The 17,567-nt window shown below is 38.7% G+C and overlaps 1 protein-coding gene, 1 long non-coding RNA gene and 1 pseudogene across 2 annotated transcripts; all 3 read left to right on the top strand.

Annotated features, from left to right (window-relative positions):
- Positions 502-2,313, top strand: LOC109950013. Its single transcript, XR_002272354.1, has 3 exons — positions 502-561; positions 1,276-1,339; positions 2,287-2,313. It is a non-coding gene; the product is annotated as an uncharacterized LOC109950013 (long non-coding RNA).
- LOC18772117 lies at positions 7,482-9,885 on the top strand (annotated as a pseudogene).
- Positions 12,270-15,125, top strand: LOC18772071 (probable xyloglucan galactosyltransferase GT17). Its single transcript, XM_007205057.2, has one exon. The coding sequence runs from the start codon at positions 12,812-12,814 to the stop codon at positions 14,279-14,281; it is 1,470 nt and encodes a 489-aa protein (XP_007205119.1). The 5' UTR covers positions 12,270-12,811; the 3' UTR covers positions 14,282-15,125.

Raw genomic sequence — 17,567 nt, 5'->3', positions numbered from 1 at the left:
TCGGCAATGTAACACCCCGACTCCAAATTAAATGTTTATTTTAATCGATTTAAATAAAATTACGAATTTACCCTTGAGATAGGGGTAAATCAGTCACTTTCTTCTTCGGAAGGATTTTGGAACCACGAGTGGTATTTCTAGGTAGATGGTATTGAGACGAATTCGTAGACACGCAGTAGGCTTGAATCGGGATTGTAACGAAAAAGTTACGGGCAAAATAGTGTCAGTGGCAAACTTGTAAATATTTCAAAAAGGGATAGAGTAAAAATCAGATTTTTCAGTTTTATCTCTCTCTCTCTCTCTCTTTCTCCTGATTCTCTCTCTCTCCCGCGTCCCTCTTCCTCCTCCTCCGATTTGCAGACGCAGAGCCGCCGCCACAGCCCACGGCCAGCCCCGAGACCGGACCCAAAACAACTCGCCAGACCTCGCCGACGTTCCCCGACCCATCTCCAGCCGCCCGCCGCCGCCTCGTAGCCGGAAAACACGGATTTCAGGCCGATTCTCGTCTGAACTTCCAGTCGCCCGTTCTCTCTCCTCCGATCACTATTTCAGACGGGTGAGGTATGGTTTCTCATCCATTTTTCGAGTTCTAGCTGATGATTGTATAGGTTTTGATCGATTTTGAGTCTAGAAAACTGATTGGAAATCTAGGTTTTTGGCCGAATTTCAAAATGAAATTCCGGCCAGTTGCCGACCGAATTGGAGCTTCTCGTAGTTGAATGAAGTGATCCTGACCTCGAGTAGAAGCTAGGGTAGGAAGGGTGAGCTCGGGTGTGGAGTTTTTCCGTCACCGGAATTACTCTGCACACCCACGCGCTGCCGGCGCGTGTGGCGGCGCGTGGGCTAGTCTGGTGAGAATGTAAATTAACCCGATGAGATCCTTAGGTTGTCACGAGCGCATAGGAATTCGCGGATCTCGATTCGGATGTCGTTTGGCTATCGAACGGATTTTCGCATATTGTGCGTTATCTGGGTTCGATAGGTTCCGACCGTTAGATCTTTCTCGAATTAAAATATGTTGTTCTAGGAATTTCTAGGACCGTATGGGACTTCACGAATTCTGAATCGGAGCCCCGGATGTTCCGATTCAATAATGCAAAGTTTGCGGGTTAGCGATAACAGTAAAGTTGTGAACGCTTCCTAAACCTGTAATAGAACCTTAGGATACCTTCTTCAACGAGCACGTATGGGGAATTTGGGGAGTTAAGCTTTTAATTTGTAATTTCCGCTTAGACGTGATTTTTATATTAATTAACGGTTCGTATCTCGAAATAGGTATTTCGACTGCACGCACGCAGCAAGCAGGACCTTCACGTGGTCAGGCAGCGAGGGAATACTTGTGAGTGGACTTTGTTTTAATCATGTGCCTGGTTTTAATTGATGAAAGATTTTGCATAATGTTTTAATGGCTTATGGATTTTATGTATATTATATTCATGAGTTAATTTTGATGGTTGTATAGCAATTGGCAATATATTGTGAGATTGGCATTTTGGGTTTTGAGAGTGTATTTTATATATGGATTGTGGGGAAGTATATTTTGATATATATTCTTTTTAGATGAGATAGTTGGGTTGTTGGAGGGTGATATGGAAGAATGTGATTAGAGAGAAGTTGTGTGAGTACACTACGTAAGTACCTTCCCCAGTTACTAGTCTCACTCGCGGCGTTGGATGTTCCGGCGGGTGAGACACTTTCCGTATGCAGCGTTGGATGTTCCGGCGTACGGAAAGACTGTGTATAGAGTTTAGGGTCATCACCATGGCGTTGGATGTTCCGGTGTGTGATGATCCAGTCTGCGCGCGTAGGACATAGTTTGAGAGCTACACATGGCGTTGGATGTTCCGGTGTGTGAGCTTTGGAGTTTCGTCCCCCGGTTGGACCGCTCATCCCTAGACGTAGGATAGCACCTGGAAATCCTGCGGACTAGTCAAACGATCCCCCAGTTGGATTGTTTCCCCCGGTACCTAGGTGGTGTGATGAGTATATCGTATAGCTATTTATAGTTATTTATATATATTTATATGTATAGTTGAGTGTGTAAGGAATTATAGTTTGTTTAATAGTTTGACAGGAGTGGTAAGTTTGAGAGAATGGGGTTCTTTTTGAAAGAGATAACTGATGTTTTTAGATGAGTTTTACTGAAGCATGTTTTGAGTAATTTCTTATTGAATTGTGAACCTGCATGACTTGAGCATTATTTTTACATGGTGGGGTTACTATGTTGTTTTTAACTGCAAATCTGGTTTTTGTCCACTCACATGTTTTCTGTTTTGCGCCCCCCAGCCAGTAGTTGCTCTTGGAAGTGCGAGTGGTGTACGAAGCTCAATCGGTGCATCTTTCTAGTTAGGAACTGTGTAAATTCTTCTACTCAACTGTTATTGTAATCTAAATTCAGTAGATGCTCTGTATTGCCATGATAGATTTTACTTGTGAGGCCAGAGGCCACTCTAGTATGACTTGTAGTTGTATGAAAGCATGCTGCTGGTTGGGATTATTTTTATTTTGTGTGGTTGTTGCAGGTTGAGTAAATTTTGTTGGGATTGTTTATATTACAGGGGAGACTCTGCCAAAATTTTAGTAGAAAGTCTCGATTACTTAGTAGGTGGGCCCGGCATCGGGATGATGTCGGATCAAAGACGGGGTCCGCTTCAGTTTTGGGGAAATTCCGAGGCGGGTCCTGTCAGGCAAGGTAATACGCACCAAAGTATACGGTGTTGTTGATTTGGTACGTGACCTGGGGGGAATAATCTCGCAATACATCGTTGAACACTGGGGATTGACCAAGCACATTGAGGTCATTCTGAGATCCGACAACTCCGAAGAATGCATGTCAAACCTAACAGTCGAATGAAGCTACGGTTTATACTTTTTTGGCCCTTTCGATTCCCATAGTCTTCTTGCCAAGCAATTGGGCAATTCTTCCACTGCCAGTGCATGCAATCGATGCTTCCAATCATTCTTGGGAAACCTCGAGCCTCAGCTTTTTGTAGAAGCCTTTGCAGGTCCTTAGGCATAGGTTTGTGAAAGTACTCCCTCGTGTACAGATTTTCTACTGCATCACAGAATCTCACCAAGCACTCTAGGTGATTTTCCCATCCTTGCAATCTCATCCACCTGCTCTGCAGATGCCCTATAAGCAATCATCCGCAAAACAGCTGTAAGTTTTTGCTCTGGGAGAATACCCAAAACTCCAACAACATCATACTTCTGAATGAAGTATGTGTCATAATTACAAATATCAAGCATGATTTTTTGGAACAAATGTTGCTGCATTCTATATCTCTCTCGAAACTTAGAAATAGGATATAACGAATTTGAGATAAAGTAATCTTCCAACAGATTCTTACACCGAGATTGCCTACGTCTGTCCACATTCAGGGCACGACGACGGTGGTGTTGCCTTGATTGATTAAGCATGCACGCCGCTACAAGCATTTCTTCCTCTTCTTCATCGACGTCGGGATCTTCCTCAGCACGTCTGCGCCGGATTTCTTCCTCTTCTCGCTGTTGCCTCTCCAACACCCTTCTCAAGTTTGACATTGAGAGTAGAATATGTTTTGTAAAATATGAGAAATGAAAGAATAGATAAGATATGATGTGAGATGTATGAGTTGATGGTGTAGTTTTATAGCGGGATTCGGAAGATAGAGATGACACGTTGGGCAATTTTAGAGGGTGAAAATCTTATCTGAAATATGAGATTATAATTATTATTTTTTAAATATCTGAAAATCTTATCTGACATGGGACACGTGGTGTAATTTTAGAGGGTGAAAATCTTATTTGAAATATGAGATTATATATATATATATATTTTTTAAATATATGAAATCTTATCTGACATAGGACACGTGGTGCAATTTTAGAGGGTGCAAATCTTATCTGAAATCTGATATTATAATTTTTTTATAATAAATATCTGAAAATTTTATCTGAAATAAGACGCGTGGCGACCAAAAATCTCATTCTAAAATCTTTTCTGAAAAATGATGGACACGTGGCAACCAAAAATCTTATTTGAAAATTTAATTCGAAAATTTTATCTGAAAATGTTATTTGAAATTTTAGGTGATAATTTTATAATAAATAGTGACACGTGGCAACCGAAAATATTATCTGAAAAGCTTATCAAAATTAATGGTTTAAAGTATTTTTTTTTTTAAAAAAAAGGAAATAAAGTACAATGAATAGTATTTGTCATTGTCCTAGTCTTTTGGGGTAGAACAAAAAAAGACAAAGCTGCCACTATTCACGCAAATAGTGACAACCCTTGCCTTAGCCTTTTAGGGTGAACTTGCTCTAAGATCTTGAGTTTCTTATAAGTCAATCTAAAATCTTATAAGAAACCCAAGATCTTAGAGAGCAATTAATGCAAACAATTAAACATAAGGTTAAGAGAGAAAAGGCATCCCCAATTACATGCATTTTGGGCTCTAAATTATAAAGACAAGCCGAAGCTGTTTCTATATCCATGGACCTGGATAGAGCCCTAGTACATACGCGTGGCTCACCTTGCTAGCTACTAGGGGTTATGTATTCATTTATTTATTTATGTCTTGTGTGTTTATTATTTAATTATTTCCCCCAATCAAAGATACCTAGCTTGTACAACATGTTCCGCGAACCAACTCTTTTTTTTATATAATTATATTCCTTTTCCAAAGCCTTTTTTTTATTTATATTATTTTGTTAAGTCGTTTCGTTTCAACAAGTTATAACAGGCCTGACAAATTAGGATACGCAGGAATGTGAATTATGTACTAATCATTCACTAATCATGCCTTATCTCACTCTATTAGTTTGGTCAACTCCCTGAAGCCTCAATTACCTGTACTCAATTTCACCATTTTTCATCCATCATGCTATAATTTTCTCCCTTAATTTAATTCATTTCATGATTCTAAAAAGACTCGTCTGCCATTTTGGATTATGGATATGCTTTTTCAATATATATATGCATAAAGTTTATCAGAAGAGACTGAGAATTGCCTTTGAAGATTTCTTTCTTCAAACTGGATATCTAAGGGAGTTGGCTTAGGATACCAGTTCTTTGTTAAACTAGTAGGATTTATCTTACTCCTTAGTCTACTGAGTTTGAGATTGTTAAAGGCATTTTCTATTTTTGATATGTTACTGGAATCAGTATTAGCGTCAATGGGTGACTCTGTATCTGTTTAATTCAAGACAAAAGGATGACTTTCATGTGCTTGGATGACTTTAAGGGTAGAGGATGACTCTGTTTTGAGTTTTTCTTTGACCTGCGTCAATTGTTCAAGCATTTTCTCTATTTTCTTCATCGTAGGGGTTGTCTTAAGTGTTTGACTGGGTTTTAGGTCTTGGAATTTGACTAAAGGTTTTCTTTCTTAGGTTGGGGTTCACTTCTTTTGTAAGTATTTTATCAAATTTTGTTTCTATTTTGTCTAGCTGTTTTCCTAAAATTATTAGGCTTTGATTTGTATAATTATTTTGCTCAACCAATTTTTTATCATTTTGTTCAGGAATTTTAAAAGGATTGGCAGTGATTTTAGTATTTTTATGATCAATAATTATCGTTTCTACTGGGGGATGACTAGCTATGACTTCTGTGTTGTTTTCTCTTTTCCATTTTTCTTGCGTTAAAGTTTTTATTTCTTTTTTCTGTTGGTAAAGGTTTTCAACAAAATCGAGATATAAAATTTCTAATTTGGTTTGGAGCATGTAAGTTTTCCATTCATTAAAGATTTGTTGTCTCTGATCTTTACTTGGATATGTTGTCCTATATTTGTTGCGTCTTTCAACATTTTCTTTTGACTCTAGGTGTTTGTCTAAGATTTTCCAATGTATTTTGAATTCTTTATTGAGAGTTCGTAATTGATTGTCTATTAGAATGGCTTCGGCTTCAAAATCAGTTTGTGTGGAAGAACTTGGGGAATCTGATTTCTCGTCTTCTTTGACTGGTTTCTTACCATAACAAGGATGGTTGACTTGAGAGATTTTTCTTAAAGATTCTAACTTTAAATCAATTAATATTTTTTCTAACTCCAAATCTCTTTCCAGGGTAGAAGAGGAGGCTGCGAAGGAATGTCTTGCAGGAGTATGTTTAAAAGATTGACTAGGTGTTGGGAGTTGTTGTATCTGTATTGAGGACTTGGGGGGCTGGTTACCAAAGTTTATTTTTACCGTACCGTCTAAATATTGTTGAATGTAGTCTAGATTATTCAAATTATGCTGAATAGGAGTGGGTTGATTTTTCTGTTGTTAGTGTCCAATCTAGGGGTAGAGTTACTTCTGACCACTTAATTGTATGGGGAACTCTTATATTAGCATCGGCTTTACGATTTTGAATAAGCAAGGTTTGGTTTTTTGGACTTTTATTAAGAGCTTGGAAATTCATATTAGTTCCTGTGACTTTATAATAAATTCTATAGACTAAGGCTAAAGGTTGGGTACCTGGTAAGACTTTATACCCTAAAGTTTTGATGTTTAACGTTAGAGTTTTTAATATGTGAGGATCACTAATGCTTGCTGTGTAGTCTGGGTAACAGTCAAAGTGAATTGGACCATTAAACAAGCTTGACTTTATTATTCCTAGAGTACTATCACTAAAGTTGGTAAATCTGGCATCTTGTAAGCAAAGTAAAATAGAGGCATTTAGTCCTAATCTGGTAAGAGGTTTTATTGCTACTTGGACTAGGCCAATGTGAAGGAAATTGTTTCCATCACTTTTGTGTTTCTTTATTGACTCAAGGTTTAGCAATTGACATGTTTCGTATTCTTTACTCAAGGCATAGACTTGTTCGACTATTTTCACATGGGTTGTAAAAAGAAAAGCTAATAATCCTATAACAGGTTCAAAGAATCCTGAAGACTGAAGGGTTTTCTCTCTCTCCGCTCATGCCGTATCCGCTCATGCCTCTCTTAGAACTTATTGTTTGTATTGAGAGAAAAAGGAACAATATCCAGGAAGACACTGAAAAGGTTGCATAATTGAATAGCAAAGCTTCAAACACAAGGTAGAATAACCAGTTATTTGGACAAAATGAGAAACAAAATATATATATACAGTCCCCTTATATTGTTATTTGAGGGACGCCCTTTAGGGTACCTTACAATTTTTTTCCCAATGATCTAAACTATCTATTTTTTAGATCTTCATTCATAGATCATCTTTACAAAAAATTAGACAAATCGGAAACCGTTTCGACATCCAATTGTGTCTTACAAAATCAATAAACACGATGCTTCAAGAAAATGCTAAAATTTCAATAACTTAATTGAGTGGTAAAATAATATCGGATTCAAGTAATTTTTTGTAGAGATGATCTTTGAATGAGTATCTACAAAATAGACGGTTTGGATTAGTGAAATACAATCTGGAGTGGACCTACAAGGGGTGTCCCTCAAATAAGCATATTTGAGGGATCCCTCAATAAAAGCTCTATATATATATATATATATATATATATATATATATATATATATATATAATAAAGCTGGTGTCTGGCCTCAGCTGACAAAATAGACCAACATAACACAACCTTCATACATTTATTGATATTCATGCGGTAAACCCTCGACCAATTAGAATCCCACAAGTAGATCAAACCAATAGCAGATCAACCATTTATTTGCCTTGAACCTGCATCAAACGACTGAGAATTTCTGTTTCTAAAAACAAAATTGTCTTCTCGTCTCTCTTCTCTCTTGCTGTTTCAGTTCTTCATGTTTTCCGAAAAGCAAAGACCTCCCTCTCTAACCAGGCGCGGTGGCTTCCTTTTTCTCTTTGTATCGGCTGCTTGGCTCGTTTTTTGGTACCCGTTCACTGACGTTAACGTTATCCAACAACAACATGAACATCCTCTTCTTAACAAAACCCAACACGACAACCAAGTCAACAAATCACCATCCGCAGCCACCACGTGCGACAAAAACATGTCAGTCTATGTATACCCTCTGCCGGCCAAGTTCAACCTCGGCCTCCTTCGCCACTGCCACAACCTCAACGTGCACACAGACATGTGTCCCCACGTCGCCAACTCCGGTCTCGGCCAGACAATTTCCAGCGGCGGCTGGTTCGCCCACCAACCAGTTCACCGCGGAGATGATCTTCCACGCACGTGTGGAGAACCATCCCTGCCGCACGCGGGGATCCCCGCGCGTGCCCTCCCCTCTTCTACGTTCCATACGTAGACGGGCCGCCTCACCAAACAAGTTCCGCGAACGTAACCTGACAGCTCGTGATGAGCTGGACGTCAGCCTGGTTGACTTTATCCAAGCGCAGCCTTGGTGGAACAGGCGCAATGGTAAGGACCACTTTATGGCCCTAGGGAGGGTCGTACAAGATTTCATCCGAAAGCCGAACGACCGCGACTACGGAGCCGGCCGCCTCCTAAATCTACCCGCAGTGAAGAACATGTCAGTGTTGATCATAGAGAGACATCCATGGCAAGGAAAGAACCAGTACGGCATCCCTTACCCTTCGTACTTCCACCCGTCCACGCGTCAGGAGATGGCGTGGTGGCAGAACAAGATGAGGAAAGTCCGGCGGCCCTACTTGTTCTCCTTCATTGGCGCCCCCAGAAGGAAGGCGGCTATCAGGAACGAGTTTATAAGGCAATGCGGCGAGTCAACTCGGTGCAAGCTCTTGAACTGCGGGACTCCTGACGGCCGCAGCAAATGCGGCGAGCCTAGTGAGGTGCTGAAGGTTATGACCGAGTCTCGGTTTTGCCTGCAGGCGCCCGGTGACTCGTTTACTCGGCGGTCAACGTTTGACTCGGTGCTTGCGGGTTGCATACCGGTGTTTTTTTCACCTCACTCGGCTTATACTCAGTATGGGTGGTATTTACCTGGAGAGAGAAGCAGTTACTCGGTGTTCATAGATCAGAAAAGCAAAGCGAGTGAGAGAATAGAGGAGGAGCTCATGAAGATTTCGAGTAAAAAGGTTAAGATGATGCGTGAAAAGCTTCTAGGTTTGGTCCCAAGTCTTACTTACGCCCACCCCAATGCGACTAATTCTGGGATTGGGGACGCGGTTGATGTTGCACTTGTATCATTGGCCAAGCAAGTCAACAAAATCATTAACTAATTTTATTTTTTTTGAATTTTTTTTATGGGAAAGGCATTGAGTAGTTGTATGACATATAATAAAACATTTCTTTTCTTTTTCTTTTTCCAAATTGTTTCTGGGAATGAATCAATATTTAATTTCCCTCCTCCTACTTCTTTTAGATTTATTTTAAAGTTTTAGGGGTATAGTTTTCATTTCTATATTTAATTTCGACTTAAATATTAAAATAGTCCCTGTGTTATATTTATTTGGCCAATTTAGTCCTCGTGTTTTCAATTTGGCTAATTTAGTTCTCGTGTTTTATTTCGTTAACTAATATTGTTCATTCCATCAAACTACCTCTATGTCATCTTCTTCTCCCATGCTGCCGCCACCACAACAACTAGCAGCAGCGGTCCCATTCTCTCTCTCTCTCTCTCTCTCTCTCTCTCTCTCTCTCTCTCAGCCTTTAAGAGCACCTCCACCCCAAAAGACAAGAACAAGGCAAATGCAAAGAAATGGCATACACTATTCACATGAATAGTGACAACGTTGCCTATTTTTTATTCCACCCTAAAAGTCTCTCTCTCTCTCTCTCCCTCTCTCTCTCTCTCAGCCTTTAAGAGCACCTCCACCCCAAAAGACAAGGACAAGGCAAATGCAAGGAAAGGGCATACACTATTCACATGAATAGTGACAGCCTTGTTTTTTTTTATTCCACCCTAAAAGGCAAGGGCAAACACTATTTACTTTAATTTATTTTTTATTTTTTATACTTAAACCATGAATTTTGATAAGCTTTTCGGATAAGATTTTCGGTTGACACGTGTCAATATTTATCATAAAATTCTCACCTAAAAATTAAGATAACATTTTCGAATAAAATTTTCAAATTAAATTTGGTGTGGCAAGTGAATAATATTGGTAGGTATGTATAGAAAAAAAATTCCAGAATTTTTTGATATTTTTTTTTTAAATTTTTTATTGAATGGAGTGCAACGTTCAATAATGAATGCTGATAGTGAAAGAATTTCTAAATATTATTTAAACTTATAAAAAAATCTCTAATTATTTAAGAAACATAAAATTTCAATTTAAAAATAAAAGATCAGTTTTAACACCATAATGATTAATAGATTAAAAAGAAAAGGCTTCTAAAATGGTCCCTGTGTTTTATTCGGTTGGCCAATTTAGTCTTTGTATTTTTAATTTGGCCAATTTACTCTCTATGTTTAGCATCGTTAGCCAATATAATATCCAATCCGTTAAACTTTTGTTAAAATATTAAGAAAAAAATATAAATATTTGAATTCAGTTTTAAAAAATAAAAATAAGGTGTAAGAGCTAAAAGAAATTTAAAACTAAGGGACATCACCATTCTCTTCTCTTCTCTCTTTCCCCCAGCCACTTAAATCTTCCCACGTACTCTATCACGCAGTCATTGCCCCACCCCCCCTTCCTTCATTGCTAAGCAGCCCCTCCCCTTCCCGACCTAAAATTAATTTAATTTTTTTATTTATAGGTTTTCAAAAGAACAAGAAACAAAAAAGGATTTTCATGTTTATTTATCGGCAATTTTAATGTAATAGGCTACAGTGGCTAATAGTGGTAAACAAAATGACTACATTGGCTAAATTGAAAACATATTGACTAAATTAGCTGATGTGATTAAACACATGGACTGTTTTAGTATTTAAGTCAAAAGAAAATGTATACGTAATCTGATGGTGGTGGGTTGGGTGGTGGTGGCAGATGAGAGAAAGAGATTGGGTTTCCTGATTTTTTATTTATTCAAATTTTCTTGTTTCTTATTTTTATTCATAATTTTTTAGGGAGTTGATTTTTTCACTCCCCATTTGTTCAACAACATGCAAAGAAGCCGAATGGATGAGAAACTTGTTGTTTAATATAGAGTTGTGGCCACAACCAATGTCATCAATTTCTTTGTATTGTGACAGTGAAGCTACATTTTCTAGAGCTTATACCAAAGTGTATAATGGAAAATCTAGACACATTAGCTTAAGACATGCGTATGTAAAACAATTGATAATAGATGGTTATCAATATAACGTATGTAAGGTCAAATAAAAATTTGGCAAATCCATTTACTAAGGGACTCTCTAGAGATATGGTAAAAAGTACATCTAGTGGAATGGGGTTGAAACCTTTTACTTAAATTACCAGTAATGGTAACCCAACTTTGCCTAGAATATCACTACACCAAAGTTAAATGGGTAATAACAAGTTACTGATAAGTGATTTGAATAAGCACTGAATAAATTTATATACCCTATTCCAGATGCTTAATGCATACTGCTATGATACTTACTGGAATCTATAAAAATCCCACAACGTGGGACGTCTAAACACAACTAAAATCAATCTCTCTCTAACTCTTCTTCTCAATATATCATATAATTTTTCTGTAGAAATTCTAAGGGAATTTTAGTTTTTGCTAAACTCTATAATCCCAATCTTTGTTGTATCATGTAAGTGATTTGTCTGGAACTCATTAGCAAACTCTATTGAGGGTGGGCAAATATCACTTTAAGGAAAATGTACCAAATTTTCTGTCTATTCTCAACTTAATTTCGAACAATTCGATTATTTAATTTTGCTTTGGGCTTGGATACTTCGTCCTTTTAGGCCCAAAACCTTGCCTCAATGGGCCATTACCATGTCGTTTCATTTTGTGGGGCCAAAGGGGAAAAAATAAGGTATAAACAATTGTATGATGAATGAGAATTAAATTTATGAGCATTAGTATGTAAGTTATTTTGGAAAGGATGTTCATCCCTGAGTATTTTTGAGTATATATTCTATAGAAACGTTTGGGTTATATTCAATTACTGTCACTAATATTTATGTTCATGATGATAAAATGTTTGACAAACAAAGTCGAATCCACAGAGTAGGACACGTAAACCCCCGGAATCTTCCATGGAAGCTAGGTGGTGTTTGCTGAAATGCCCCAAAGAGAGCCGTTTTTAAGAAAATAGTATGTTTTGGCCATTATTCCTGCAGTGCCGGTAGCCTGTTAGCCTGTTATGTTCTGTTTATTTGTTTATTTGTATTGAACAAAAGAAGATCAATCATTCCATTTTCAATTATTTCCCAATCAAAGACAACTTGCGCAACATGTTCCACGGAAACTCTTTTTAAAATCATATTCCTCCTGCCCCTGCCCCAGCCCCACCTACCTTTTTTCTTTATTTCGTCAAGTTATGGTTGTCGCCACCATGTATGTTTATTGCGAGTAACCGCTCTCACAAGATTAGGACACGTAGACGCATGCATCTGCTTTTAAGTCGTTGCCTTTTGTCTCATTCAAGTTGGTGCTGCCACACCACACCACAGCTTCTTAAATTTCTTCTATTGCGATAGGACATAAATGCCCTTGCACCACCGTCAAGCACAATGTATGTGAAAGTAAACAATCTCATAAAAAATTAAAATAAAAACAGTCACGAAAATAAAAGAACTGTTTTACCATGAATGAAGGCGTTCTCTGACGGAAACGGAACAATAGAGAACCTTCATTGTCCGTCGGCCCCACCACTTGACCTTTCTTAATTAATTTCTCACCAAGATTGCTGACCACTTTGCCACTTTGTGCCCATGCATCAACCCAATCAAATACCTTTGATGCTTCTTTTTCTTTTTTCTTTTTCCTTTCATTTTACAGAAACGCAGAGTCTTCTCTCTCTCACTGCTACTTAGCACTCACCAAGTCTCTCTCTCTCTCTCTAAAATTTTAAGTATTGCCATACCTTCTTCTTCTTCATGTTTTCAAGAAAGCAAATCTCGCCTCTAAATACTCCATTGGAGGAGGAGAAAGACAAGTACTATTATTCAAAATATAACGAAACCCAATTCTCCCTCAACAATCCCAATTTAAAGTTTGCTGCCTTAGTTTTTATCTTCCTATCTTCTTGGCTTCTTCTTCTTCTCTTTTGGTTCCCCCCCAAAACCACAAACAATGTCGCTGTTCTCCATCTCGCTCACAAAACCCAAAACGCCGAAACCATCAATCTCGCCACCGCCGCCACAAAATCGCCGTTCAAGGTTCCCACGTGCGACCCAAGCGTCGCAGTCTACGTGTACCCTCTGCCGCCCAAGTTCAACACCGGGCTCTTGAGCCGCTGCAAAACCCTCAACGTGTACACCGACATGTGTCCCCACGTGGCAAATCGCGGCCTCGGCCAGCCCCTTCCCAAGCTTGGCTCCCCCGCCGCCTGGTTCGCCACCCACCAGTTCATCGCCGAGATGATCTTCCACGCACGTGTGGAGAACCACCCCTGTCGCACCCTCGACCCCGCACGTGCCGCCCTCTTCTACGTCCCGTTCTACGGCGGCCTCCACGCCTCCAGCATGTTCAAGGAGGCCAACCTCACCTCCCGCGACGAGCTTGCCGTTGACCTCGTTCACCACCTCCAGGCGCAACCCTGGTGGGGGAGGAATAGCGGTAGGGACCACTTCATCGCCCTGGGGAGGACCGCGTGGGATTTCATGAGGGCCACCGACGGTCCGGATTTCGGCGCCAACTCCCTCCTGAACTTGCCAGCTGTCAAAAACATGTCGGTGCTGACCGTGGAGCGGCACCCCTGGCAAGGCTCAAATCAGCACGGCATACCCTACCCTTCCTACTTCCACCCCTCCACGTGGCAGGAGATACTAACGTGGCAAAACAAAGTGCGGGAGATGAACCGGCCAAACCTGTTCTCCTTCATCGGCGGGCCCCGCAAGGGGTTGGAGAAGGCGGCGATCCGGAACGAGTTCATACGGCAATGCGGCGAGTCGACTCGGTGCTTTCTCATGAACTGTGGCCCCAGTGGGGCCAGCAAGTGCCACGAGCCGAGCGAGGTCTTGAAGGTTATGACCGAGTCGACGTTCTGCCTGCAGGCGCCCGGCGACTCGTTCACTCGTCGGTCAACGTTTGACTCGGTGCTGGCCGGCTGCATACCGGTGTTCTTTTCGCCGCACACGGCGTACACGCAGTATAAATGGTTTTTACCGGAAGAGGTAAAAACGTACTCGGTTTATATCGACGAGAAGAGCCCTGCGAGTAGAAAGATAGAGGACGAGTTGTTGAAGATATCGGGCGAGAAGGTGAAGGCGATGCGCGAGAAGCTCGTGGATTTGATCCCGAGTCTTACCTACGCGCATCCGAACGCCACCGATGTTGGGTTCGGAGACGCCGTCGACGTGACGCTTGCGTCGCTGGCCAACCACGTGAGCAAAATGATGAATTAATTCAATTAAATTTTTGGAGCTGCGAATTGGATTGTGTGCGTGTTGAGTTTGGGAGAGATGAACAGTATTGGGACGTAGAAGGTGGAGGTTCAATGAATTAATTGACCTTTCCTTTTTAGCCTGCCGACAGTCCAGTTCTCCATTACCCGCCGTCTTTTTCTTATTTTGTAAAGAACATTTCTATTTAATTCTTCAGAAATTAAAAAAAAAGAATTAATATTTTTTTTTAATTAGTCACATATTTGTATTGATTGAGACAGAATACTTTCTCGTCAACCGATTATACTATTGAAGTACAATTTTAAAGCTTGATCAAGCGATTATATTGTTGAAGTACAATTTTAATGACGAGTTTGATGATAGGACTTCGATTGTCTGAATGTATTTTTCTTGAGCTACAAACTTTTTGCATTCGTTACTTTTATTTAGAAGTTGAGTGTCTGAATGTACTTTCTTGAACAAAATGAGTCTATTGGCATTTAGCCTATATTTACATTTTGATGGAAGAATAAAGTAGTGATTCAAATTTCATAAATGAGTCTACTTGTGAAGAAGTTTTTATATATATATTTTTTATAAATTATTTTTTTATATATGTTAAACTGTAATTCGACGGAATGAGAAATATCTGCTTATCGAAAAAGAGTATGTGAAACTGTTAAAAAATTAGTAAGGGAATCAAGTGAAATACACAAGGCAACAAATGAAGATATTTTATTATAACAAAATAGTTATACGACAAAGAATTGGACAGTGGCTAGAATCTCTATTTTATCATACAAAATAAGGAGAATAATGGGCGGCGACAAACGCGGCCCCTCCCTTCCACATATAATAAACTAAAGTCAGAAATCGAAAAACGTGTGTAAAATATAATTCACAAATGAAAGAAATATATATATATATATATATATATGTGGATTATTGGGCTTGCAATTCAAGAATCTCCTGGATGATGTTCAAAAACATGCATCCAAAACGCAACAGCAGCACAAAGCAGCACAGCATCCCTTCCAGAAGCCATCACCTTTTGACTTAGTTTCTACGGCTCCATGTCCATGGGGATTTGGGCCATCTCTTGTTGGATAACCAGCAGGTGGTGGGGCCTGCACAAAATAAGGACTTGGAGCTGTGGAATGAGGTGGGGGAGGGTATGCTGCGCCGGAGTTATTAGCTGATGAGCTCATGATCTTTGAATATTAATATTCAGACAGAGAAGAAAATAATGAAATTAAGGTAGAGAAGTATTTGTGTTTTGGTTATTTTGGATGGATAGTTGATGAGATGAAGCGCAGCTTATATAGCAAGAAAAGCAGATGAGAATTGTTGGAGTCGTTGTTTCTTAGAAGCTCGGTTGACACGGCGTCACGGCGTGTAGCTTTGTTTATGTGGCGAAGACAAATCACAGCACAAGACTGGCACACGGCAAAAGCCTACCATAAGGCTTCTAGAACTATTCTTTCTTCTCATTTGCCTTTTGGACAGGCAGGTCAAATTACCTACGTTGGAAAGAGGAAACATATTACTGATTCCTTAGGGTAACCAAATAATAATGGACTTCCAAATAATCTCAGTTTTCTCAATTGATGTTTTAAATGATTCAACCTCCCTCTTGAACTTCTATTCTGTGATCAAGATTGCCTTATTTCTTTAGTTTTCAAATAAAAATAGTTAAATCAGCTTATGTGACATGAGTATTTTGATAAATTTAATTATTAAAAATTAAAATTTCAAATAAAAATAAAAAATGCTTGAATTATTTAACATGTTTTAAAATATTTAAAATAAAAATAAATTAGGAATAACTTTTTAACAATACCCAGTAGTCCTTCCCAACCCCCAAACTCAACGGTATCGTTAAACCCCTCATATTCTCTCTCTACCGTTAAACAATGAAAGAGCAAGATTTTTTATTTCAAGTTTTTTTATTTAAATAATTAATTAAATCATGTTTTATTTATTTAATAATATATGTGGACTATGTGGCATCATATGAGTGAGTCTACATAGCACATTTATTGCCACGTCAGCTAGGGGTGGGCACTCAAACCGGCGAATTGGAAATTCGAGCCAAACTGCACCGAATCAAATCGGAAAAAAAAATCGAGTTAACAAAAAAGTCAAAAATCGAACCTGACCGATTTGGACCGGTTTTGGTTCCGGTTCCATGTCTTCAAAAACAGACCGAGCCGAACTGAACCGATCAAATTAAAAAATATATAATTTTAATATATATTTATATTTAATGCTATATTTTTAATTTCACAAAATATATATATATAATATTTATCCAAGTTCAATTTCAAAATATCTCTCTTTTCTAACTTTAATATTTATTTTTATATGAAATTGAATAATTTGTTAATTTTCAAGTAAAATAATAATATTTCAGTTGATAATTGTATTTTAAAAAATTAATTTTAATTTATTTATAATACTGTCCAAAACCGAACTGAACCAAACCGAATGAATAGTATCGGATCGATTCTAATTTGAGGCAAAAACCGGTCCAACCCTAACCGTGCTCATCCCTAACATCAGCAGTTAACAGAAAGACTAACAACATGTATGACAGTTGTAAGAAAATAAACTTTGTGTATGCGACTGAAAGGAAAAAAATTTGATGAGTCGAACTCTAAAAATAGATAAACTTTACCGTAGTAAAGTGAAAATTACCCAACTATTTAATACTCACAAAAACTTCTATCTTTTATTTGAACAAATTAAAGAATTTTACTATACAAATAATGCAACAACAAGAATTACATAATTGAATAATAACGTAAAAGTTACAAAAAGTGAGGAAAACATAATTCACAAACGAATTAATGATGAAAATTTTGTGCTGCTCTGCATATGAACAATATAAAGCCTAAGTTGATCTTCAAACTTCATGAGGTCTCGGTCATCAAATTGTTGGAGTGGTTGTTTCTTAGAAGCTCGGTTGACATGTTGTAGCTTTGTTTATGTGGCGAAGAAAAATCACACCACAAGATTGGCACACGGCAAAAGCCTACTATAAGGCTTCTAGAAGTATTCATTGTTCTCATTTGCCTTTTGGACAGGAAGGTCAAGGTTCCTACGTAGGAAAGAGGAAACCTATTACAGATTCCTCAGGGTAGCCAAATAATAATGGGCTTACTTAACACAAGAATTCTTCTTTGACATGTCTGCACTGCAGCCCTAGTTTTAAGTCCTCGATGTCTATGCCGATCGGAATTGATCAAGTACGGATACTCTCGGAAAACAAAAACGGATTATGGCACTATATTTCTTACACAAGTTT

The sequence above is a fragment of the Prunus persica genome, chromosome G6, assembly GCF_000346465.2.
Source record: "Prunus persica cultivar Lovell chromosome G6, Prunus_persica_NCBIv2, whole genome shotgun sequence".
NCBI classification, from domain to species: domain Eukaryota; kingdom Viridiplantae; phylum Streptophyta; class Magnoliopsida; order Rosales; family Rosaceae; genus Prunus; species Prunus persica.
The sequence above is the reverse complement of the archived record's forward strand: the minus strand, read 5'-3'. Positions and strand labels throughout refer to the sequence as shown.